Source organism: Peromyscus leucopus, chromosome 17 (genome assembly GCF_004664715.2).
Source record: "Peromyscus leucopus breed LL Stock chromosome 17, UCI_PerLeu_2.1, whole genome shotgun sequence".
NCBI lineage: Eukaryota > Metazoa > Chordata > Mammalia > Rodentia > Cricetidae > Peromyscus > Peromyscus leucopus.
This window is the reverse complement of record NC_051077.1, coordinates 13506678-13533649: the sequence shown is the minus strand read 5'-3', so window position 1 is coordinate 13533649 and position 26972 is coordinate 13506678. Positions and strand designations below refer to the sequence as shown.

Sequence of the window (26972 nt, the reverse complement as noted above, 5' to 3'; positions counted from 1 at the left end):
TTTTAGATACACTATTTTTATTCCAAAGAATAAACTCTGAACAAACTCCACATCACAAATTTGAGAGAAGCCTCTGACCTTCTGCACGGCCTGAGGTAGGCATCTGCACAGCCGTGGGCGAGGCTCGGGAACAGTCTGCTATCCTGTGGACCACTGAGGGTGGCAGGCGGCCGAACCCCTGTTCTAGTGAGCTGTCAACCTGAGTTTCCCTTCTCATTCCCAGAGAGCTGCTCAGATTGTTGTCTGTTCTGGGCTTACACCATCTCTTCTGTGACAATGTTTTGTTTAAAAAGTCAAATTGCTGCTTTTCATGACCTCTGAGCACAGACGTATCACTGTGATGTTTAAAACACTGATTGACTGCACTTGCTTAAAAACTTCCAATTGATTTTGCATTGATCTCTAATGATCAGTAAAGAGGAGGGAGTGGGAGGTAGAAGATTCTGAGATATCAGTCTGTTCCCTTTTGGTTTAGGAAGACATCAGTCACACAGTGGTTTTGTACAGCACACCCCTTCCCAGGTATTAGCAGTAACTCCAAATATTACAGAACTGACATCTGGAACAGAACGCCAGTAAATAAAATCATTTCAGAAAATCACACTGTCGGTAGCCCACACTGAATTTTGAAAAGGTGTTTTAAAAGGAAAAAAAAAATGTTTTCCAGTCTGGTAACAAGCTCCTACTATTCAACAGCTTTCCAAGTTAGTGATGAGTGGCCAATTTCTACGGTGTGTGCCACTCTTACTTGATTTGGAAGTATACACTCGAGATTGATGAAGCCGTTGATGAATTTTCCTTCTTGAGCTTTCTGCTCAGAAGCACCAAAACTGTTCCAGTGAAGGAATAATTATGAAAACCTGACTTCCAAAGAATTCCAGCTTCTCCTCAAACTAGCTTTCATATCTATCTAAATATCACTAGTTCCATTATACGTTAGGAAATAAAACAAAAATTTTTCATCCACAGGATGAAGATTTCATCTCTGAAACAGGAAGCTGATGACATCCTATCTTGCTTAGAAAATTCCCTACGGATAAGAGGAAAAATGATGAGAAATTGCATTGATTATGTTATATCTGAGTGCTGTTTTTTGGAATTTTGTTTCTAATGGCAGACAACAGCTCTCTTGAGTCTAAATTGGGAACCAAATTGACATTTCATTCAGAATCTCATTATTTGGCAGCTCATTTGATTAGTTTGGGAATGTGACAGATTTTAGCTTTATGTCCTGTTCCTAAATACACACACTGATGCTGACTACGATGACAATGATAATTTCAGATGACAAAGGATCTCTGGGCATCATCTTACACGCTCCTGTTAGCTGCTCTCCGGTAAGCAGTGTCAGCTGGAATGAGGATCTCACACTTAAGAGAACCACAGGTCTTACATTCTGTGTCACGACCATCAAAAAACAAGTGAACCTCGCCATATAGTCATCTCCTACACATTTCCTCATTCTGCCCAAGACATGATGAATCTGAGCCAAATATTGCCACCTACAAGATAGTATTTGCATTTTCAGGGCAACAGACAACTAATCAAATGTCTTCATTCTGCTGCAAGAGTTAACTCATACTTTGTAAAATAAAAACACTGTTCTTACTACCTCCCCAAAGCCCCTAACACCAACAGAAGTGAAGATCCTGTTTCCTCAAAAACGTGTCAAACTACTAAGTGTTTGCAATATTACTTAGGTTCCTAAAACAAAATAAGTTCCCTTTACAAGCTGCTTTCATGTTTTCTCTTTAATTGCTTTTATTTACTTTGTGTGTGTGCACACACATGGGCCACAGTGCACATGTGAAGGTCAGAGGACAACTTATAGAATCTGTTCTCTCCTTCCACTATGTGAGACCCAGGGTTCGGACCTGAGTTGTCAAGCTTGACAGCAAGCACCTTTACCCACAGCCTTGCTTTTGGTTTGAGCAGGACCTTACTCTAAAGCTCAAGCTGACCTGGAACTCATTATAGAGCCCAGGCAGACCTTGAACTTGCAGCAATCTCCTACCTCAGCTTCCTGAATGCAGAAATTACAAGTATAAAGCCATCACAACTGGCTACAAGTTACTTTAATATTTGTTTCTATAAAAAGGCCAACTCTTGGTTAAATGTCACAACTGAATGTCAAAAGTGTCTCCAGCAGATGCACGTTTTTCACTTTGTTAATTCTCCTATTGATTAAAGTGTCCCATAGACTGAAATATAGTCAAATCAGGAAGTTCAGGTTTCTTTCATTTTCAGCTGATCACAAGGAATCAGACAAAACTGAAAAAGCAGAGCTGCTCCAGGTCCACAAAGCTTAGGAAACACGGCGACACTGGCTTTCCCTAGTGTCATACAATATCTGACGTTAACAAAAATAAAGTTCTCTGTTATTGTATGGGTACCCACTGAGGAGGAGGATTTGTACATTTAGCAATATTAAACTATGTATCTAATTAAGCTAAGTAATTTGGAGAAAAAGAAAACAACAAAGTATCCTTTTTCCATTGGTTCCATATTTTTTACAGACACAAAGAATTGAGATAAAGCTGTAGATCACTATAATCTCATCTTAACATTAGAACCTGTATTATGTAAAAATTCCAGTTGTATACTGTTAGGCATTTGTCAAATGATAACCAAAAGCTTTAAGCTTGTAAAATAATAGTTGGGTGATTGATACTGCCATGGATCCTTTTGTTGGATTTTTTATATAAGCTCGGATATTCTAGTAAACTAATTTTTCTCATCTAGCTAGTCTTTGGGTTATCACTTCTCTGTACATAATAGAGATGTAGATAAGCAACAAAAAGATAACAAAGAAGTCATCTAGAAAGCCCAGAATTCCAAACAAGGCTTCAGGTACAAAATCTAGAGGCGATATTAGATAGAAAAAAGCTCCCATTAAACAAAGCATTATCCTAATTCGGAACATCCAGAAGAGACCCCCAACTGAAAACACTTCCCTGAATGCATGTCTCAGCAAGGTGGGGAGATCCATGATTCTTTCCATAATCTGAAGGAGGAAAAACAAGTACTACGATTTAACATCTAATATATCAAATTAAAAAGTAATAAAATTTTGTACAATGTATTCAGCTAAGATGAATTAAGGTGTTTCACACACTTAATACCAGATTTTCCAATTATGCATTTTACTTAAAAATAGTTTAGTTAGTAGATTCTTATAAAACACGTTTTATTATAGACAACTAAAAAATAATAAAGTACCAAAGTGCTTAAAATGTGGGATATAGATTGAGTACACGCTATCTGAAAGTCTGATACTTTATATGCTACATAATTTTGACGTGTTCTGAAAGATAAAAGGCTCTAAAGTCTAAAACTGGAGCCAAAATGTTTTGGATTTCAGAATGTCAAATTTATGATTTTACGATTTTCAGATTTGGGAGGCTCTATTTGTAAAAATCCATGCAAATACTCTGAATCTGAAAACTCAGATAAGTGGTTCTAAGTCTAAAGTCATGCAAAACTCAAGTTATCAATAATCTGACTTAACAAAATGAACCAAGAAACCATAGGCCAGGAATGGTAGTTCACACTGTAATTCCCAGCATCAGGAGATGGGATAGCAGGAGAATCAACAATAGCTCAAAGACCAGCCTAGGCTGCAGACCTTGTCTCAAAAAAAAAAAAAAAAAAAAATAAAAAATAAAAAAAAAAATTATTATGTAGGCTTATAGTCTGAGATTTGTTCCCAAGTGCCAGACATACTATCAAGATATATCTGGGCTGGATTCAAAAGCAATCAATTATCAGATGAGGTGACCTTGGGTTACAACTTTCTAACACACTAAAGATAATTGAACAATAATTGAGTATTTAATTCCAGAAGAATTACTAAAGATGTTGTACAGAAAAGGCCTTTGTAATAATAAATAAGCAATAAAAGGCCAGACTATACACAGTTCTGTAACACTGGGGATTGAACCCAGGGCCTTGGTAGGCCTTTGTAATAATAAATAAGCAATAAAAGGCCTGACTATACACAGTTCTGTAACACTGGGGATTGAACCCAGGGCCTTGGTAAGCAAGTGTTCTACTCTGAGTTATATCCCTAGATCTCTTTTTAACTTTTTATTCAGAGAGCATCTCATCAAGTTGCTAAGGCTCACCTTGAATTTGTGATCCTCCTGCCTCAGCCTCCCAAATACCTGGGATTACACGTCTGCTCCACAAGGCCTGGGTAAGTACTTTACATTAAGAACACACTAAGGTGTGTGTGTGTGCACACTTATGCAGGGCAGAGGTGTCCCTAGAGGATATGTGTAGAACAAATAAAATAACGTGGTGCTGGAGAGACGGCTCAGAGGTTAGGAGCACTTGTCATCGTTGTAGAAGACCTAGGTTCAGTTTCCAACACCCGCACTCACAATCACCATTCCAGTTCCAGGGTCCTAATGTCCTCTTAGGCCTCCACGGACACCTACATGCAAGTGGTGCACACACACATATGCAAGCACGCATACATATACAAAAATAAAACTTTTTAATGCTAGGTCAAAACCAGGAAAGGACTGAGCATGGTGGCACATGCTTTTAATCCCAGCACTTGAGAGGCAGAGGCGAGTAGACCTGTGTGATTTCAAGGCCAGACTAGATATATATCAAATTCCAGACATAGTGAGGCTCTGTCTCAAAAATAAAAAGCTCTAACTCAGGAACTGGTGATGATGGTTCAAACTTGGTCCAAAATGCATAAGACGTTGTATTGTCCAAGAGCGGTTGTAAATCTGACTTTACAAAACGAAGCATAAAGGCTCTCTGACTTGGCACCTGCTGTACCATTACTTACAGATCTAGGCTGCCCTGAGAATCGCCGGTTATAATCATTAACATCTTGACGCAATCTTACAACATCCTGAGATTGATCGTCTTCACCGAATACTGTTAGGAGCAGCGTTACCTGTGTATTACAGGAAAAAGCCGTTACACCTGCTGCCCCATTATTATTACTTTTTCACTTTGTGAAAAGCTTCTGAATGTGCATTTCATTCATTCCTTTGAATAAAGGCAACATGGGGGAACAAGTAAATAATTACTGCCTTACTGTAAAATGTAACACAAAATGTAAATTTTAATTCCCCAAGATAAAAATGAGTTCCACATCTAAACACTTACTCTAATATTAATTTTCCCACCCATATCAGGGGCTAAAACTCATAGTTCTCTGGAAAACATACACTTGGAGATAAAAGGGTGATAGGAAAACCTTCAGTAACAAAGTTAAAAATATTAAAAAATAAAAAATATAAACCTATCATTTTCAGAGAAAAGATTAAGCATTTCTGAATGACTCATTTTTACTCACATTTGACATATTTTTGAGTGCTCTTATAATACAGAAATTACAGTACTGTATGGCTTGACTCTAAAACACCAATTCCTTTTGTAATAAGCAGATATAAGTGTTGGTACTACCACTAACAAAGATTAGTTTTGCTATTTCATGGCCATGGTAAAGACAGCAGACTGTTGCCTCAGGACAATACAGGGACCTTGAAAAGTAAGTATAGTTAAGAACATAACAATATATAAAGAATAATCGCTGAAATATAATGAGATAAAATGGAAGGGACTCAAAACAGGTTTAGTGGGCTGGAGAGATGGCCCATTGAGTAAGAGCTGGCTACTCTTCCAGAGGTCCTGAGTTCATTTCCCAGCAACTACATGGTGGCTCACAACCATCTATGATGGGATCCAATGCCCTCTTCTGATTTACAAGATGTACATGTAGACAGCGCACTCATATACATAGTATATAAAGAAATAAATCTTTTTTTTAAAAAAAAAAAAAAAAAAAAGAATAGGCTTAGTTTTGAATCATTCTAGATGTTTTTATCCTTCCTCAGGTTAAGAAAACCACTGATGGGATATTTTCCAAACAGTTAAATGAAGGAGTGAGCGAATGTTATCAACAGCAGACACAGTCATCCATTCCTTAACGGATTTGTTAGTAAAAATGTAGTCTCTGCTATAAAGCAATAAATTTAAGTCTCTAGCATGATTAACCCCTAAATGTCAAGATATTTTAACCCTTAAAAATCAAATCTTTAGCGAAGATGCTCAAGTTAAAGCACACTGCTCTTCAGAGTCTGATTAATTCCAGCAAACATGTGGCTACAAATCTTAATAATTGCACCTTCTATAAAAAAAAAAAAATCTTAAAAAAAATCAAATCTTTAGAGATTTAACCCTCATGGTGTTTTCTTCTTACAACTGTTCTTTTCTAAAAGCCTGAATTGTTTTTTTTTTTAAAAAAAAATGCAGTCTTGTCAGGAGTGGTAGCACATGCTTTATACCCCAGCACTAGGGGGCAGAAGCAGGCAGATCTCTGTGAGTTCAAGGCCATCCTGATCTACATAGTGAGTTCCAGGACAGCCAGGGCTGCATAGTGAGACCCTGTCTCAAAATGAATGAATGAATGAATGAATGAATGTAATCCTTCAGTAAACATTAACTGAGCATCTCCTGTGAGCTAGGCACTGTGTTAGTGCTATGTACGCATGGGAAAAGAGAGGACATAGCTTCACCATGAATGACTTCAACATTTACAAGAGAATCAGGGAGGCCAGCCTGTTACACCGCCTGTTATGTGGTACTGCAGGCGGTTTTACCACAAAAATAAACTTTTGGATGTCCAGTAAACGTGAGGAGTAAGGAAGCGTTTTCAAGTTCACGGACAGAGAGGAGCAATAGGTGTACTCTAGTCGGGGACAGGAGCCTGCACCTCATTTCCGCAGCCTTTTGTCTGGTGAAACAAGAGGCATGGCAGCACTTCCTGTCGTGCCTGCAGGCGGAAGGACTAGGGTTACGGAAGCAATGGCTATCCGACAAGACAGCGTCATCACCTTACTCGTCCCTCCACAGTGTTCAGTGCAGCATGCCCACAACCTAGGAAGGCCATGGGTGAAGTCAAAAAGAGGGGCAGAACCATGTGTGGTGCTGTGTGTGGCGCTTAGAATAGGCATGCCTCTCACAGACTCAGACATTTCCACGCTTGGCCATCAGAGTGGCACGACTTGACAGGATTGGGGGCGTGGCCTTGTTAGAGGAAGTGTGTCACTGAAGGTGGGCTTTGGGGTTCTAAATGTTCAAGCCAGGCCCAGTGTCTCTCTTTCCGGCTGCCTTCGAATCTGGATGTAGCACTCTCAGCTCCTCTCCAGCACCGTGTCTACCTGCGTGCTACCTACCATGCTTCCCGCCATGATGACAAACCTCTCAACTGTAAGTCCCAATTAACTGCTGTCCTTTATAAGAGTGGCCACGGTCAGAGTGTCTCTTCACAGCAACAGAACACTGGCTAAGACATGGTGGAACTCAGTTCAAGATACACTATCTGGCCTCCATGTTTCTGGCAAAAGGTAAGAGCTACTGGCAGTTAGCTTATGGCAAATTGCCTATGTCACACATCAAATTAGTCACAGAAACAATGTGAGGGGGGGAAATCAACTTTACTTCTAGCCATGTGAGAAAAAGGAAAAAGTGAATGAGGTCAAGTGTGTGACTACAGAAATAAAAAGGAAACAAGAGAAAATCTGGCTCTCCTGCTCTAACAGTAATGGGAAAATGATAGCTAGAACAAAGGATGCGCACATTGTAAGAATACCTGTGTAGTTTCGCTACTAAAGTTCAAAGAAAATGGCACACGTATTTAAATATTTTTGAAAGGAAGAACATATTTTTCCAAAAGAGAAGAGTATGCAGGAGATATCATGCTATCATGTGATTATCTGGTTCATTTATTCCTTTGCTGGTCATACAACAAAGGCTTAGGAATTGGGACAAACTCATTTATCACTTGCTTTCCACTAAAACTATAGGATTTCAAATATAATTCCTTTCTTTATGATACCATAATGATTTTAAATGTATTTTTTAAAAAATTAGTGAAGTCACAGACACAGTTAGTAAAAATGTAGTTTGGCTGAAAATGTAGCTCAATTTAAATTTTTAAAACTGCTAATATTGGGCAGGAGAGATGGCTCAGTGGTTAAGAAAGCTTAGCTCCTGCAGATGGGTTCAGTTCTCAGCACCAATATGGTAGCTCATAGTCACTATAACTTCAGTGTGAGAGGACCCAATACCTTCTTCTGACCTCTGTGGGCTCTTGAACACACAGGCTGCACATACAGACACTCAGGCACATACACATAAAACACTTTAAAACAAAACACCTGCTAATATTTATGAAATGAATAACATAAGTGACGCTTTATATAGAAGAACACTACCGTTTGTCTACAGATTGGACAACTGATCGCACCGAGCCAGGACCCATAGCGCCAGTATGCGATGATGCAGGAACCTAGTGGAATAAGAAAATATCAACACTGCAGCTTCCAAGTCCATACAGGCTGGTCAAGTTTCAACGACTTAACAGCATTGCCTTCCTTAAAACATTGTTTTAGTACATTGTTCATCTATATTGTTTATTAAATATTCCTAGAAAACATTTTTATTTCATCCAACCAAATCTTCAGGTAAATTAAAATCTGGCAATCATTTCCAACTATTAAAAAACATTTTTATTTCAGCTACTAATTAAGCAACAGACATTTTTATACAATGAAAAGCAAATATTAACCCCCTCAGTTACTGAGGCCTCATAGAAAATAGTTTCCTATGTAGAATAATCATGGTATTATATATGATAAACTGTCAGATACTTTTTGTTCCAAATTTAATGTAGCTGAAAAATACTTTTTTTTTTAGGAGTTCACTGAACCAGCAGGGTTTTGTGACACATACCTATAATCCCAGTACTTGGGAAAGCACAGACAGCTGATTTCAAGTTAGAGGCTACATTGGGTTACCCAGTGAAACCTTGTCTCAACAATAACAAGGGTTTAGAAAGACAAATTAAGTGAGATGTGGTAGCTATAATCCCTTCACTTACAAGGTTGAGGTGAGAAGGTCCGGAGTTTAAGATCAACTTCAACTACACAGCAAGTTCAAGACCAGCCTAGGCTACATGAAACCTTTCCTCCTGCCACTCCAAAAAGTGAGAACCAAATCACTGAAATACTAGGCTTCCTTGATAAAATGTATATCCTAGTTCAATATCTGAAGTACTTACTGTACTAGGTGATATTCATGAGGAGGGGAGATGGCTTAGTCAGTCAAGTCTTTGCTGTACAAACATGAAGACCTCAGTGAGCTCCCAAGAGCCAAGGTAAAATATTTGGACATTGTAGCACACACATGGGATCCCAGTACTAGGGAGGCAACAACAGGTGGATCCCTGGGGTTCACTGGCCAACCAGCCTAGCCTACCTAGTAAGCTCCATGACAGTAAGAGGACCGACCAGCTCTCACCTCAAAAAAGAGAAAAGGTCAGGTCTGGGGAGGTGGCTGAGTGTGTCAAGTCAGAGTAAGTATGAGAACTCTGATGCCAGTACTCATGTTCATTTTGCATTACTGTTTAAATCCAGGTTCTGTAGTTTGTGCCTGAGATGCCAAAGCAGAAAAGGTGGCCATATGAACATTCCTGAGCCTTGCCGGCCAGGCAGCCTAGCCAAATGAGCATGCTCCAGGTTGAGTGCAAATCTCTATCTCAAGAATAAGGTAGAGAGTGACTGAAGAAGACACCACCACATGCATGCACACCCAGCCACCTCCACACTCCCACACACAAACCAAAAAGAAGACAGTATCCTGAGGACCAACACCTGAGGTTAACATGGGCCTCCACAAGCACCCCCACGCATGTATACTCATATGAACACACACACACACACACACACACACACACTCACACATTCATGGGCAACAAAACAACCAAAGATAGCAACCTGCCTCAAAGAAGACCTCAAAAGTGAGTAAGGGCACTCAGTAAATAAACACTTAACTTCAACCCAGTCACATGAAGATTTTTACTGTCTGATGCTTTTAAAGGGCCAAACAGAAGGCTTCATGTATGCTAGGCAAGTACTCTACTAACTGAGCTACATTCCCAGCCCATGGTCCTTACTCTGACCTCTCTAAGTCAGAATTTAGAAGAAGCAACAGCAATCCAATTGTGGAAAACAAAGTGACATACTCAAATCAGAAGACAGCTAGTCTTCAACTGTGCAATGTGAAATGAAAAGGACTGGATCTGTACAGAGCAACCTGGGTCCAGCACTTGTGTGTTCTTTATACACAAGAGTTAGAGCAGAGAGGAAGGTTGTGAGAACACTGGTGAGTCACCACTCGCATTAGCAGAAGCTGACCAAGTTAGGGAACAGCCAATTTACCAACTTCAAGAGGAATTTAAAAGCTCAACTATCATCTCACGCCTATACCTTCATGGAGCTCTGTGTTAATTACAGAGTTTATTAAATACATTGGGCATTCTAATTTCACACAAAACCTGTAGGAAAGCAAAACTTGGGGCTATACAGATAGCTCAGTTGCTGAAGGGCTTGTCCCCAGCGTCCATGGGAAACAAAGGAAGACCAGGAAGTTAGGGAGCTGCATTAGTCCCCAAGTTTGGCTCTGCAGCGTCAACATAAAAACCAGGTACAGTGGCCAGGTTTGTAACCCCAGCATAAGAGAGACAGATCATCGGGGCTTGATGGCCAGCTAGTCTAACCTAATCACTACACTCCGGGTTGGGGGAGGGACTGTATAAACTAAGATAAGCCAGATGTGGTAGCACAGACCTTTAATCTTAGCACACTAAGGTGGCCAAGGAAAGTGGATCTCTATGAATTTGAAGCCAGACTGGTCTACAAAGTGAGTTCCAGGAGAGTCAAAGCTACATTAACAGAGAGACCCTGTCTCAAACAACAAACAACAAACAACAACAAAAACAACAACAAGATTGGCAACAATACCAGCACCAATCTCTGACCTCAACACATACATGTGTAAGTATGTGTATACACACACAGGCACACACAGATGTCTTTGTACACAAACACATGAACCTGTACACATACAAATATGTACACAGGTGCATATATACACAAAAAGAAAACAGAAATTAATCTATTAGTGATATTATTTTCATCTGATACTATGTTTTAGCTTTATCTATGACCTTTTCACCCCAGAATTCAACCTACTTTGACAGACATTACACGCATTTAATCTCGAGTATCTTTTCCTGAAGCTAGGGTGTGGGTGTCCTTATTTTGCCAATTATGTAACACCATTTGGCTTCACTGAAGAACTATGAGTCAGCAGATTAAATGCTTCAGTTCATCTGCTATTAGATGCTTGATGTTTTTTATTCACATTTCTCCCTCCACAGAAAAAGATACTTAAGTATCATCTGGTGCAAGAAATGATTGAACTGTCATCTGGGTCACAATCTCTCTGGATCTACTTAATTGCAAAATGAGAACAAAATCTCAGAGGCCTGACAGAGTTAAGTAATGCAGATTATAGATGCCAATAAGATGGTTCTGTTGCTATTGCTCTTCTAACTTACTGCAATGGAGCAGAGGTGTTCTGCTACATAATAGAATCACTGACCTTAGAGCTCTGGACACATGTGGTATTAACATACTTGAACTACTGTCCAAAGAATTTTGAGAAATTGCATAACAAGTTTTTTACTTTTGAATTTACTAAGTAAATGTGTGTAACATGGCTCAGCTGGAGGAGTGGTAGCTTGGCTTGCACAAGGCCTTGGGTTATCAATCCCCCTCAGCACAGAAACTAGGCATGGTAGTGCAGGCCTGAAATCTCAGCACCTGGGAGGTAATGCAGATTAGAAGTTTAAGGTCATCCTGGGCTACACAGCCCATTTGAGGCCAATCTAGGATCCACGAGACCCATCTCAAAAGAAAAACGTACCTAACAAGTAGAGCAGGATATCAGAAGCAATCTACCCTATTACCTCAGACCCAGAGGTAAAAGCAAGAACACAATACAGCCATCTTTCAATTGCCAGGATTATCCACTCAGTGAATCGGCTACGCCTGAGTTGGCAAATAAGTTCATTTTGCCTGCCAAGCCTCACAGACTGCTAACACCTGCCGGGAGGGTGATCAAGGTCCTGTCTAGATTCAGAAGGCAGGTCAGGTGGATCAGGAATACCTACCACAGGTCTGAGAGCAGCAAGCTGTCTCTCCTGATGGCCATGAGCTTCCCTCCCCCAGCTGATCCTTCTTATCCTGCTACTCTTCAGCATTCCCAAAACAGTTAAAAGACTGACACCAGGCTGGGCAGATGCGACAGTCAACAGAGCACTTGCTCTCTAAGTTTGAGGACCTGCGTTCAGATCCCTAGAACCCATGCAAGGCTGGATGCAGTGGCACATGTCTGTAATCTCGGTGCTCTAGAGATGGGATGTGGAGACGGGAGAACAGGCAGAAGCTTGTAGGCCAGCTAGCTTGACATCTGCAGAAGTGAACAAGAAACCCTCTCTCAAGGTAGAAAAGCAAGGACTCATCAGGATTGTCCTTTAACGTCTTTACACACACCAGGATACCTGAACTGATGCACACAAACACAGAAAGTCTTAAACCAAACAAAGAAAAGCTGAAAGATCCTGAGTAGAGCTCAGAGAAGGGCTGGGCAAAGTTCTGAGAGAACCGTCCTCCCTTGGCAAAGGTGAATAATACATTCCACAGATAATTCAGTGTTTTATCATATGTTAGGGACTTGGGCTAAAACCCTTAGTGAAGTAGGACAAGGTGGTGCACACCTATATCCCAACATTTTGGAGGCTGAGGTAGAAATGCCAGTTGGTTCAGTGCCTGGCTGGTGTACAAAGCAATATATTGTCTCAAAAAAAAAAAAAAAAAATCCAAACTAAAACCACAGCTGGGTCTGGGGGCATATGCTTTTAGTCTCAGTATTTAGAAGGCAGAGGGAGGTGAATCTCTGGGTTTGAAGCAAGTCCAGTCACATAGCAAGTTCTAGGCCAGCCAGGGCTACAAGATTTAACAACAAAATTTTGGGGAGTTTGAAATTAATGGCTGAGGGAACACAGAACTAGATTCAGTATAATAAGCACAATGTATGGAAAACTGCACTGCATGGTAGGGATTTCAAATATTCCTATCAAACACAGCAATATCAATAATAAAACGGTAAGACTTCTATGATGATGTCAAACAGAAGACACAAAAGGGAGGGTACTAATAAAGGACCAGGATATGCTACAGTGTTGTCTTTAAGGAAAAATTCAGAGCATACGGGAATAATCAAGATGTATCTTAATTATATATACAGTATATGTTGTATATAGACTGCTTCTAATATCCTACTCGGACATTTTTATGTAGTGTCTGTAGGTTCAAAGGGTAAAACATAAAAACACTGTTATTCAAGTTACAACTAACAGAAAGGAATACTATTACTGAAAAATAGGCCTAATGACTGGACATCTCTAACTTGGGGGCAGCTCCTAAGAGTGCCCTTCTGTAAGCCACCAATCAAAGCAGAGTTCAGCACAGAGCTTAAAGACAGATCTAGGTTGTTTGATGGCTGGGTTACCCATTACAGAATTTCTTGCCTTCTCTCAGCCTCAGTTTCTGATTTGTGAGTCTGGATGAGATTAAGTGTGTTATGCTTCCAGTCACAGTGGGCACCTCCCAGCCTTGTGTGGACATAATAAGAAATAATGGTATCTTGATACTCTCTATGAAGTCTTCTGGGAACCAGGAACGCCAATGAGAGATAGAAGGTACCTCTCATTGATAATGAATGTGAAAATACTCCCTCTTTATGTGTTATAGGTTTCTCATTCTCTATCTCCAACTCCTTAAGGTCACACAGAAAGAATAAAGACAGGCAGTAGAAGTTTGTGGCTTAGTTCTTGAGAGTACAATCTTGCCATGGCAAGTTTGAATGACATATAAAATTGACAAAACTTGGAGGATTCAGTGGGCCTATGATGTTACTAAGAAACTTGAACTATTCTTCCAAGAAACATAGTATTCATGATATAGAAGCTTAATGAGTTTTGCTTTTTTCCTAAAGCTTGGCACCCAAGTGCTAACACACTAAATAGAAAATAATGACTTAGCTCCTGTCTGTCTGTGTGTATACTATCACACATGCATGGGCATATACTTTGTTTTTCTCATGTGTCGTCTTTCTTTAAGCCATGTCTGTCCTAATCAGCCACTGCAACTCCTCGGCTGCAGCTGTTTGACTCCAAAGGCCGCAGCCTGAGGGGATTCTCTTCCCTCAGGCACTGACTCTTTCAGAGCTTCCTAAGGAATTTATCTAGATCTCTGTCCCTCTAAACAACTCAAGATTCAAAGGTTAAGGGAGAATTCTGCCCCTCAGAGAGGCTGAATGGCAAGTCACTCCTCCTCTCCTTGCTCAAATCTCCCAAAAAACCCTTGTCCTTCTCCCAGCCCCCCCCCTTAAAAGCCCCTCTCCCCCTGGCTCTGCCCTACCACTTCCTGTCAACTAGTTGCTGATGCAGCCTCCCGACCGCAGGTGAATTTTATTTAATCAAACAAATATAACACACTTTTTTGCATCATTAAACAAATTCCAGAGCATAAACAAAAGTATCACACATTAATATTCTACTACATTGATGTAACCCAAGCTGGTCTTGAACTTGCTCTCTAGCAGAGGATGACTTTGACTTCTGACCCTCCTTCCTCCACTGAGTACTAGGATTCAGGCATGCACCACCATGCCTGGTTTATACAGTCCGAATGATCCAGTGCGTGATATGCAGGCGCTCTACCAATGGATTTACATCCTCAGACCTTAGTATATTTACCATCTAAATAATATACTATCATTTGGACAGCAACTATAGCAGGACATCAGAAGCAACCTGCTTTTCTCAGGAAATAGAAGATGTGATCAAAAGAAAGCTATCAGTCCAGCCTATGTACACACATAGGTCTTGGCTAGTCACTTTAACCAAGTGTGATATTGCTTGCTTACCACAAAAAAGATGTCCACAGTTGGTTTCAACAGGAAAGGAGGCCTGATGTAAGCAGATTGGACAGTACATTTCAGTGTAGAACTGCTGTCGAGCAGGAGCAGGGACATCCTGGTGAGAGGACACAGACACACCTCTCAGAACAGAAATTACACATGCACAGTAGTTTAAGGTCTTGCAAGACTGAGAAGCTTACAAAGTTACACTGTTTTATTTAAACTGCTTGGCCTCCACCTTCCTTCCTAAACACAATTTGAAAACAAAATATAGATTAACCCAGAGTTTGTCTTTTACTTTATTACAATGCATATGTTATTTTGAGTTCCACAAGCTCATATATAAACTAGAGAATAAGAAACACCAGGCTTTATAGCAGAATCGTCATCAAGAGACCAAAGAGATTTCATCCAGCAACTGATGGGAGCAGATGCAGAGTCCCACAGCCAAACATTAGTTGGAGCTTGGGAAGTCCTGAGGAGGAGGGGAGGATGGATAGGATGAACCAGAGGGGTCAGGGACACCACAAGAACACAGCCCACAGAATCAACGGACCAGACTCAGTTCGCAGAGATCAGGGAAGGGGTCTGATGTAGGTCCTCTGCATAGATGTTACGGCTGAGTATCTTGGTGTTCTTGTGGGATGCCTAACAGTGGGAGCAGGGGGCTGTCTCTGACTCTTCTGCCTGCTTGTGGGACTCTTTTCCTCCTACTGGGTTGCCTCCTCAAGCCTGGTCTTACTGTAGCTTGTTACGCCATGTTAGGCCGATGTCCCGGGAGGCCTGCTCCTCTCTGAGGGAGGTGGAGGTACAGTGGGGGACAGATCTGGGGGAAAGACTGGGGGAGGGGCGGAATGGGAAACTACAGCCACAATATATGAGAGAATAAAAATAAGAAAAATAAAGAAACATCAGGCTTCAGTGTAACTCAGTGGGAGAGCACCCACTTAGCATGCATGAGGCCCTCAATACCATCAAAAGAGGAATATCAAACTATTATTCTTAGTATTCATTAAAAAAATATTTTTGAGGCAGTGTTTTGCTACGTAGCCTTGGCAGACCTGGAATACAGCAGTTCTACCCCAGCCTCTCAAACGCTGGGACTGCAGGTGTGTGTCTGCTTCGTTTACTACAGCCTCACCTAACAGCTGCCCTTGGATAAGTGTCGCATACCTGCTCTACCTTCTACAAGCACAGAATTAAACTTCCGGTGAAGACTCGCTACTGTCAGAGGTAGAAAAAAATGAACCCTGTTGGTAACTTAACTTGGTCCTTCACACAGTCATGATAGTAAATGTTAATATGCTTTTCGGGTGCACATGTTTGCAATCCCAACAGCAAGGATGTGGGGGCAGGAAGATGAGAAGTCCAAGTTACTCAAGTGACCCTACCTAACAAGTTCCAGCCTTGGGCGACAGGAGACCTTGTGGTCAAAACACCACAAAGCAATCAAATACAGACATATACGCATGTGCCTTGGTCTCATCACTGTTGTGATCAGACAGCAGTATGAAGAGAAATGACCCGTACAAGAGCACACATCCAAGATCATTCTGAAATATAAGTGCCAAGACCCCACTGACAGGATCGACTGCAGTCCTAAGGACCTGGAAAACTACCCAGCACCAACACAAAGTGTACAGCTTCTTCAAGGGACTGGAGAGCTGGCTCAGCAGTGAAAGGCATCAACTCTTCTTACAGTATGCATGTTCGGTTCCCAGACCCCACATGATGGCTCACAGCCATCTGTAATCAAGTTCCAGAGGATCTAACACTCTCTTCTGAATTCCATGGACACAGGCACACACATGGTGCACATACATACATGAGGCAAAACATTTATATACATACAATAAATAGGTATTAAAATTTTTTAAATGAAAAAATTATCACAAAAAATCAAATTTAGTAAATATAAACTTAACTACAAATTGAATTAAAAACTTTGATAAAATGTTTAGAAATTATAATTAGACTTTCATATTTCTTAAGACAGCACCAAATTACTAAAATAACCCAAGGTGATATAGTCACAGTAGTCTTAATGTTACAAAAAGAAAATATTAAAATATTTAAATATTAAACTAAAAAATTCTACCTTTTAAGAATGTCCTGCCCCTTTCTGAACAGAAACAAAGGAAGAGCAGATGGGGGTCAGAGTGGAGATGGGGGGGATGGGAGGAGAGAAGGGAGGGGAAACTGTGGTCAGGATGTAAAAATAAATGAAAAAATTAAAAAAAGGAGGAATCTAACAACAAAAGCCTAATATGGTAGCTTATACCTGTAATCCCAGGATTAGGAAGCAGAGGCAAGTATGTCTCTCTGAGTTTGAGTCCAGCTTGGTCTACACAGCAAGTTCTAAGCTAGCCAGGAGTATGTGATTCTGTCTCAAACAAACAAACAAACAAAAGGTTCTACTTCATTTCAGTCAAGGCCAATGTTATTTCTACACAACAACAAATACAAAAATTATTCTCTTTTTAGAGCAAGTTAATAAAAACCATGCATGTATCTGTATAGATCAAGACTAGTCAATTTAATGCTGGGTTTGGTGGCACTTGGGAGGTTCTGATGGTTTGAATGAGAATGACTCCCAATAGGCTCATGTAGAATTTGATGCTAGGTCTCTAGCTGGTGAGCTGTTTGGGAAGGATTAGGAGGCGTGGCCTTGTTGGATGAGGTATATCACTGAGGGTAGGCTTTGAGGTTTCAAAAGTCCACCACAGGCCCAGTCTCTCCCACTCGGCCTCCAATTTATGGATAAGATGTAAGCTCTCAGCTACTGCTCCAGAGTTATGTCTGCCTGCCTGCTGCCAGTGCTCCCCACCATGATGATAATGAACTAATCCTCTGAAACAGAAAGCAAGCTCCTAATTAAATGCCTTTTTTTTAATAAGTTGCCTTGGTCTCTTCACAATAATAGAAAAGTAACTGAGACACAGGTGGAGACAGGAAGATTAGGAGTTTAAGAGCATCCTCAACTACCGATCACATTCCAGGCCAGACAGGAATACATGAGACTGCCTTATTGTCCCTCCAATACCCACAAAAGAAAATGTCAGATGGACAGTGGTGGTACATGCCTTTAAACCCAGCACTCAGAAGGCAGAGGCAGGTGAATTTCTGTGAGTTTGAGGTCACCTGGTCTACAGAGTGAGTTCCAGGACAGCCAGGGCTACACAGAGAAACCCTGTCTGGAAAAAAAAAAAAAAAAAAAAAAAAAAAAAAAGGCTTAATGTGAAACTATATAACCTGAAAAACAATATACTGTAATGTAAGGAGTAAAGACGTTGATAGTCCTCAGAAGTTATTTTCTAATGACTCCTCACCAATGCATATAAAAGGAAGTTATAACATCCCCTTACATAAACATACATACTACATAACCATACCTGTTCTGTTTGAAGTTGCTCTCGAAGCACCCTGACTAGTTCTTGGTTTTCTGGATGAATGTTGTGCTGTACATTTCTGTTGGATAGAATGCAGTAAATTTTGAAAAAAAAAAACTATCAGATTAATCCATCTGCGTTATTAGTCTAATTTTTGACCACAAGCTGATGAGATGGCTTCGTGGACACAGACGCTTGTTGTGCACGCCTAATGACCTGAGTTGGGTCTCCAGAACCCATGCCAAGGTGAAAGCAGAGAACTAACTACAATGTTACCCTCGGACTTTCACATGTGCACCATGGCAAGTATGCTCCAAACCCATGAATAACAATTAATAATTTTAAAACTCATTTACTTTGTGCGTGGCGTACATATGTGTCTGTGTATGGGTGTGTGTGCTATGGCACACGTGTGTAGACCAGAGTATAACTTACAGGCGTTGCTTCTCTTTTACTGTGTAAGTTCTGGGACTGAACTCAAGTCATCAGCCATGGCAAATGTATCTGCCCACTGACCCATCATCCAGGGCCCAAAATATATTGTTTTTTTAATTTTAGAAAAAGAACTATATGGGGGCTGGAGAGATGGTTCAGTGGTTAAGAGCACTGGCTCCTCTGTCAGAGGTACTGAGTTCAGTTCCCAGCAACCATGGTGGCTCACAACCATCTATTATGGATCTGATGCCCTCTTCTGGCCTGCAGACATATACAGACAGAGCACTCATATACATAAAATATATAATTTTTCTTAAAAATCTTAAAAACTTAATGTAACAAGTGTAACTGATGATATACAGCCGTACTCCAATTCCAGGATTGTGTATTCTAGGCTACTCTGTGACAACTTCCTCCCAAATCTACGATTTAAATGATAAATGATAAAATCCAGATGCCCAGTATGTTGGGAATTTATTGCAACCTAGTAATGTATAGAACAATTAACACATTTCTTTTGTGAAGTTTCTTTAAAATAAGCAGTTAGATAGTTCTACATATTATACATCTGAACACTTTTCCATACCTAACAAGGTCTTTCTCTTGTTTTTTCACATTTAAGGAGAAGGGAAGACAGCAGAAATTAAAGTTATATAATGCAAAAAAACCCGCCAAAACTAACTGTGCTGGTTGGTTTTTGTCAGCTTGACACAAATGTGGTGACATATTATGTACCTTAATAAAATTTGCCTGAAGATCAGAGAACAGAACAAGCCACTAGATTAAATATAGATACCAGGCAGTGATGGCACACACCTTTAATCCTAGCACTTGGGAGGCAGAAATCCATCTGGATCTCTGAGAGTTCAAAGCCACCCTGGACTACATGAGATTGACTCAGTCTATGAGAGAAACAGAGCCAGGCAGTGGTGGCACACACCTTCAATCCCAGCACTTGAGATCTCACACCTTTAATGGCAGTATTTGGGAAGCGCGCGCGCGCGCGCACACACACACACACACACACACACCCCTTCAATCCCAGCACTAGGAAGGAAGTGATGGCTGGGTGGGGGAAAGGTATATAAGGCACAAGGAGACAGGAACTAAAGGTTTTTGACTGGAAAGCTTTTGGCTGAGGACTCAGGCGTTCAGTCAGAGGATTCATGGAGTTGGCAAGGTGAGACAAGGCAGTGGCTTGTTCATTTGTCTCTCTGATCTCTCAGCCTGGATGGTGTAAGAAAGGCAACTAAGCGAGCCATGAGGAGCAAGCCAGTAAGCAGTACTCTTCCATGGTCTCTGTTTCATTCCTGCCAAGTTCCTATCCTGATTTCTCTCAGTAATGGAGTGTGACCTGACAGCTCCACAAAGAAAGAGACCCTTCCCTCCTCAACTTGCTTTTGGTCATGGTCTTTATCACAGCAAACTAAGACATGAGCATACCACTAACATCTTAGCAAGTATAATGGAAAATCAGAAGCAAGAAGTTGGCAGCTAATATAAAAGAATGGGATTAGGCCAGGAGAGCACTACTATCAGTAATGAGGTGGGTTTTTTGTCTTTGGTTTGGTTTGGTTCACTTTTTCTAACTATTTTGCAAGAATTATCCATACCACTGGCTAGATGGATTCAATTATTAACATTTTTTTAAATTTTTATTTTTATTTTTTTGGTTTTTCGAGACAGGGTTTCTCTGTGTAGTTTTGGTCCCTGTCCTGGATTTCACTCTGTAGACCAGGCTGGTCTCGAACTCACAGAGATCCGCCTGGCTCTGCCTCCTGAATGCTGGGAATAAAGGTGTGCACCTTCACCGCCTGGCTAGTTTAAAAAAAAAAAAAACAAAAAAAACCTCCTCCCTTCTTCAATAAATGGCATTGGGGGGGGGAGGGAGAAAGGCCAGGTGGTGGTGGCGCATGCCTTTAATCCCAGCACTTGGGAGGCTGAGGCAGGCGGATCTCTGTGAGTTCAAGGCCAGCCTGGTCTCCAAAGCGAGTTCTAGGAAAGGCGCAAAACTACACAGAGAAACCCTGTCTCAAAAAAAAAAAAAAAAAAAAAAAAAAAAAAAAAAAAAAAAAAAAAATTTTTTAACTAGGATACATTCATAGGAAATATTAATATTTTAATCAAAATAGAAACTATGAATTTAAATATTCCCAGGTAAGTAAGGAAAAAATATGGTAGCATTCAAAGCTTAATAGAAAATAAAATGCTTTAGAACGATATATGGAGTCACTGAGACCAGCTATTACTAGGAAGAATCAAAGAGTCATTGACCTTTAGGAAGACACATTCCTCAAATCACTTTCTTTTACTCTCACCTGAAAAGCGCATACAGGAGAGTAGCAATCAAAGCAAAGCTGACCACCACCGCCACAAGCACTTGGTCACTTACTCCTTCTATAACTGAATCATCTTGTTGCAAACTTGGAACTTCACTGTAGTGTTTGGCCATTACAGGTCTAAAATAAGAAGCGAAAATGAAATATATCAATGAAAACAATAGAAGTACGGCTTACTTCTAACATCTCTAATAATTACAGCATGCTCTTTCAATGAAGGTATCATTAATTATAACTTCAGTTAAGATTCCCCTACTAATGATTTTTTTTTTTTAATTTGCCAGAATCATTATTTGGCTAAGATGAAATGCTATTTTCTTTAAGGAACTACTTTTTATCACCCATATATGTATTTTTAAGGATTTTAAATAAAATGAAGAGCTGGAGAGGTAGCTCAGTTGGTAGACTACTTGCCTACCATACACAAAGTTCTGGATTGGATCTCCAGGACTTTATAAAATGGAGTGTAATAGTACATGGAGACCAAGGCAGGAGGTTCACTGCAGGTTCAAAGCCAGTTTGGGTTACATGATGAGTTCCAGGCTAGCCTGGGCTACAAAGTAAAACCTCAGTCTCAAAGGTGGAAAAAAAATTGAAACAAAGCCAAAAATAAATTGAGACATTTTCTCAGTTTAGGTTTAGTTCCTTTAAGGAAAGACATTCTCCTACCCTTATTGCTCTTTTCTAAGTCCTGGTTATCAAATAAAGTCTTCAAGTAGACCTAATCGCCCTGTCTTAGCCCGTAAGGAGGAAACATAGTCCTCTACAGTACTGTGTTACCCAGCACATGCTGTGCACAAAGAACTTAGTAAAACGGACTCCCCAAGCTTCTCTGCAGTCAAGAGGGAGGACATCAAACCCCTTCCCAAAGTCTAGGGAAAAACGATAGCACCCGATACTACAAGGATGATGGGAGACAGCCCAACTACACTGTAGGCCAGTCACGGGTAATTCTCCCCAGGGCCCCAGTGAACAAAACTGTAATGTTCAAACTTCTATGACAACTAAAGAGGAACGATGGGGATAGTCAATTAAATATGTAACAGTATAAACAAAGTTCTGCATTTATATAAAATAGTGCACTGAAAAGTTTGATCCAGGGCTGAGGATGGAGTGCTTGCCTAGCATTCATGAACCCGGTTTCAATCCCTACCACAAAATAAACCGACCTTCATCTGAAATCCCAGCACTTAGGGAGGATCCCCAGCTCAGAGATGGGAGAATCAAGAAGTTCAAGATCTCATATTTGGCAACAGCAAGACACAACCGATGCTAGCTTAGGGTACAGAAGCCCGTCTCAAAAAAAGTTTTATCCAAAATCATTAATCTGGTGACTCTGTCTTAAGAAGAAACTACTAAATCTCTCTTAAAAGAAAATACTAAGTGTGAAAAACCAATATCCTTGAAATGGATCTGAATTAGCTGCTAGTTAATTACCTCCTGCGGAAGAAACCTGAGTAAAGAAATGCATCAAGGGTGGGTTTCCTCAACTTTACACTCATATACCAGGAGCTTTTTAAAGACAAGTTTCAAATTCCCATTGTGAAGCTACATACAAGGAAATGAGAAAGAGAGAAAGAGAGAGAGAGAGAGAGAGAGAGAGAGAGAGAGAGAGAGAGAGAGAGAACTCTACTTTTAGTATTTTCACTTGAAAACAGCCAAATGAACTGCTGACTGAGGCTGGGGGAAGCAGGCATTTGAGATAATCTAAGGACAGGTCAGGTCACCAGTTAAGACTTGTTCTTTCCTAGGTATTCTCTCTTTAAATCAGAAGTGCCCTGGCTATGATTAAAGTCAAGGCTGGGAATGTAGTTTAGGTGGTAGAGTGCAACTCTGCATGCATAAAGCTCTGGGTTCCATTACTAGCACCACATAAACATACTGAGGAGGTACAGACAGGAGGTTCAGAAGTTCAAGGTTATCCTTAGCTGTGTAGGAAATTGGAGGCCAGCTTGGGCTACGTGAGACCTGTCTCAAAAAAATATGTATTTGTAGGTCGGTTGTGGTGGCACATGCCTTTAGTCCCAGCACTAAGGAGGTAGAGGCAGGTGGAACTCTGTGACTTGGGGGCCAGTGGGTCTAAATAGTGAGCGCCAGAACATTCATGGCTATGTAGAGAAACCCTGTTTAAAAAAAAAATCAGAGAAAGCAGTGTTTTGCAAGCCAAGCACATCAGTTGAGTCATTACAGTTGTTATCATATTCACATCTCTCCTATGTTATACCTTAAGCAGTCCATTTTGAGAAAATTGGATAACTGAAGCCACTGGGTAGACCCATTAACAGCACCATCTGTCAGGCCCCACCCACCCAGCACAGACTAACAAATGAATTATTCCTGGAAGTAGAAAGGGAGACATACTATTACTGAATTGGAATAAATTTAAAGTGTAAGGGCACAAGGGCACATTAAAAACATGTCAGGGAAACCAGGAACAAGAACTTATCCAACATGGCAGATTACAGAATATGTAACTCTCTCACCTGGACCCAATAAAGTAATAGACCTTGGTTAAGGTTTCTATTGCCGAGACGAAACACCATGACCAAAAGCGATTGGGGAGGAAAGGGTTTATTTGGCTTATACTTCAACACGGCTGTTCATCACTGAATGAAGTCAGGACGGGGACTTGAACTGGGAAGGATCCTGGGAGCAGGAGCTGATGCAGAGGCCATGGAGAGGAAGCTGCTTACAGGCTTGTTTTCCATGGCTTGCTCACCCTGCTTTCTTATAGAATTCAGGACCAGCAGCCCAGGGATGGAACCACTATGGGCTGGGCCCTCCCACCAATGATCACTAAACGAGAAAATTCTTTACAGCTGGATCTCACTGAGACATTTCCTTAGCTGAACCTCCTTCCTCTCATGACTCTAGCTTTCGTCAAGTTGACGCACACAATCAGCCAGTACTTCTAACACTAGGATGACAGGGCCTTACAACCACCTATGGTCTCATAATTGATGTACACATCCAAGAGCAACAAGCAGGGGACTCCCTAATGCCCTGGAGTTCCGGCTTGGCTTGGTCCGTTATCGACACAGAATACACAGCCTGCTCTCCCACCTGAACGTAGGCAGGAACCCCCATTTCCTGAGCACCCAGTCTGGCTTTTCACCTTGCAGCTGGACTCCAGCCTCACTCTGAAAACCTGACTCCAGCAGCACCCTCCTGGCACTGGTCTGGTTCATGACCTATCGATGCAGCTTCTCTCAGCCCTTTTCTGAAATCTTCAGAGCTCTGCTGCAGACTCTTCAACTGTAAACCATACAGAGACCTATAGATATAGTTACTGGTGCCTTGTGAGCTGTGATATGAGTTAAGGCTACTAGTGAAGACTGGAAGAAAGAACCCACTTTTGCCGCAGCCAGATTACCAAAGCAGGTGGGACTATATGGCAAGCTGATGTCACCGAACCTTGTGTATTTATTGTCATTCGAGAGTTTAATTGTGGAAAGACACGAACACATTCATCTGACATGGGTGCTCACAACCAAATCCAAACTTTGTCGTATGGAATGACAATGCCTTCCCCTGAGCTCGTAGACTGCTGTGGTTGAGAACTAGCCTGCACCTGAGTAAGGCCTACAAAGACAGCTCAGAAAAGTCTCCACACACCTATCTTGAGTCTTTTCCTAACACTGTTGGAGAAAAGGGTTAGGGTGATGGGCCAAAGGAGGAGGAGAAAAAAAAAACAGGAAAAGGAAGAAATTCTAGAATTTCCCATAACAAAGGAAATTTGGTCATTCCCCAACCCCCAGGTTCATGTAGTAACTTGATGATCATGTGGCTTCTGCGGTTACTTTCAAGCTTTTAATGTAAATTCTGTCCTGAAAAGTAATTAGAAGCACAAAGTAAACACCAGTAAGGATACATCAGGCATGAAAGCACCTTGGACTCAAAGACTTGAAAAGACACACTTTAAATCAATTGTATCAAAGCCCTGACGCCTGAGCAGCTGGAGAAAAGGTGGTTTCTATAGATACCACCGTCTCTTCAGCAAGGCTGACACCTATGGTCTTTATCCGTTGGTAACATGTGGTTACTTTATAAATCCCACAGTCCCTTCGGCAAGGCCCAAGTCAATGTAACATATACTTACTATTTACTTACCCAACAAGATTTAGTCAATGAAAGGTGTCACAGGTTCTACAGAAACAGTTTAGTATGGAATGTGGGAACACTAGTCTGACAAAGATTCAGGGGCACCCACATAGGGGAGAGTCAAAGTTAGGATTTCTAAAGGTATTTCTGCTCCTACACGAAGAATGTGTGCAAGAAAAACCTTTGAGAAGGCTTCAGCTAAGATTTATTATTTATTTATTTATTTGTTTGTTTGTTTGTTTGTTTGTTTTGGTACCAAGCATTGAACTCAAGCCCTGATGTTTGCTTGGGTAATGAACTAGCACTATGAACTTGGGTATCCTCAGCCCAAGATTTTTTCCCATCTATAAAATGATCGATTACATGTGATCATTAAGCAGTAGTCGCTAAAAGTTACCATTAAAAAATTCAATGCTGTTCAGTAGTTCTAAGCGCTCAGTGAGAAAACCAACTTCTAATGGGCAAGGGGGAGGCTCCAGGAACTGCAAAACAAAGTGAAGGTGTTCCTGGGAAGCTAACTTCTGAAGTTAAATTTACACGACTTGGTAATTGGGCATACCTTTTGAATGCACAATTCTCCTACGACTCCAAAGCATGTATCTTGTGTCTTGGGGTCTTGAAAACGCCAATGCCTTTGCATCAAGGTCCAGGTAGAAGAATGTTTATTATAGCATTGTTCTGAGACGCCCTAAACTGGAACGAAGTGCACATCAACAGGATATAAGGATATAAGGCTGTCGTCACACAATGGAATACTAGACAATCGTGGGAATTTGCAGATAATTTAATATCATTTAAAAGTCAAAACCCACAACATGGGTCCATTCATAAAAGTTCAAGCTCCGACAGAGGAAAACTCTACTACATGCATGCTCATCTGGGAAAGCTAAAAGGGAAAGCAATGAATGCCTGTCACAAAGATCGGACTAGAAATGGTATGGGCGGAGGAACTCTTGAGAACCTGGCAATTCATTTTATTAATATCCCTCAAACACGGACGTCCTATGCACTCTCCTGCACGCCACATTAAAAACGTCTATGAAACCCTACAACGCCTGTCAAAAAAAAACAAAAACAAAAAAAAACGAAAGCTGGACAAGGATGCACCTCAATGGAGCCAATTCCCAACACGACGAAAAACAGGCCTTAGGGACAGTCCGGGGGGGGGTGGGGTGTTCCTTACGCACTGGTGAACTGGCGTCCACCCTCTCTCACTTCGAGGAAAGTTTTGCTCCAAAGGAGGCACGGCTGGCTGGCTGGCTCTCCTCAGCCGGGCCAAACCCGCCCCCACAGCCACCGAAACGCGCCCACGTCAGCCGCTCCACCTTCGCCCTGTGCCTGGGGGGGGCCGGCTCGGGCGATCCCGGGCTGGAGCGCAGGCTTCCGGGGGCAGGCGGCGCGCGAAGCCCACCCTGGCGCGGGGGCGCGCGGCCCCGCAGCCCCAGGCGGCGCCGAGCCCCGCCGTGCGCGCCCCCACCTCTCCCACCCCCGCCCCCAGGCGGGCCTATGCGGGGGCGTGGCCTGGCACACGCTCGCGGCCCGGGGGGGAGAAGGGGGCGCGTACCTCGCGGCGGCGGCGGCGGCGGCGCGGCGGCGGCGGAGGAACTACCGTGCCAGTCCGCGGGACGGACCAGAGTTCATTTCCGGGGAATTGCCTCGCTTACTCCTCTCGGGCAAACCACCGAGCCGCTTCTTTAAGCCACAGCGCCGGCGTCGGCGCACGCGCAGTGCGGAGCGCCAGGGAGAGCCAGACAGACGTCTGGAGAGACACACCAGCCGCCGCCGCCGCCGCCGCAGCAGCAGCAGGGCCGGGCTGGGCGCGCGCCCACGCGCGGCGGACGGCGTCGGGAGC

General features: G+C 41.8%; 1 protein-coding gene across 6 annotated transcripts; it reads right to left on the bottom strand.

The window, feature by feature from the left end:
• Window positions 1-26924, bottom strand: Rnf170 (ring finger protein 170). Of its 6 annotated transcripts, none has more exons than XM_028854817.2 (8): window positions 26685-26924; window positions 25680-25813; window positions 20999-21139; window positions 18249-18324; window positions 14863-14971; window positions 8244-8317; window positions 4805-4915; window positions 1-3004 (listed from the first exon to the last, which is right to left on the bottom strand). In XM_028854817.2, exons 3-8 carry the CDS (start codon window positions 21130-21132, stop codon window positions 2735-2737), a joined length of 774 nt encoding a protein of 257 aa, XP_028710650.1. In that variant the 5' UTR covers window positions 21133-21139; window positions 25680-25813; window positions 26685-26924; the 3' UTR covers window positions 1-2734. The 6 variants fall into 6 exon arrangements, with proteins under 6 accessions (XP_028710650.1, XP_028710653.1, XP_028710649.1 ...); XM_028854820.2 differs by having other exon boundaries at window positions 25680-25808; XM_028854816.2 differs by lacking the exon at window positions 26685-26924 and adding an exon at window positions 26308-26400.
• Window positions 26925-26972: the final 48 nt, after the last annotated feature.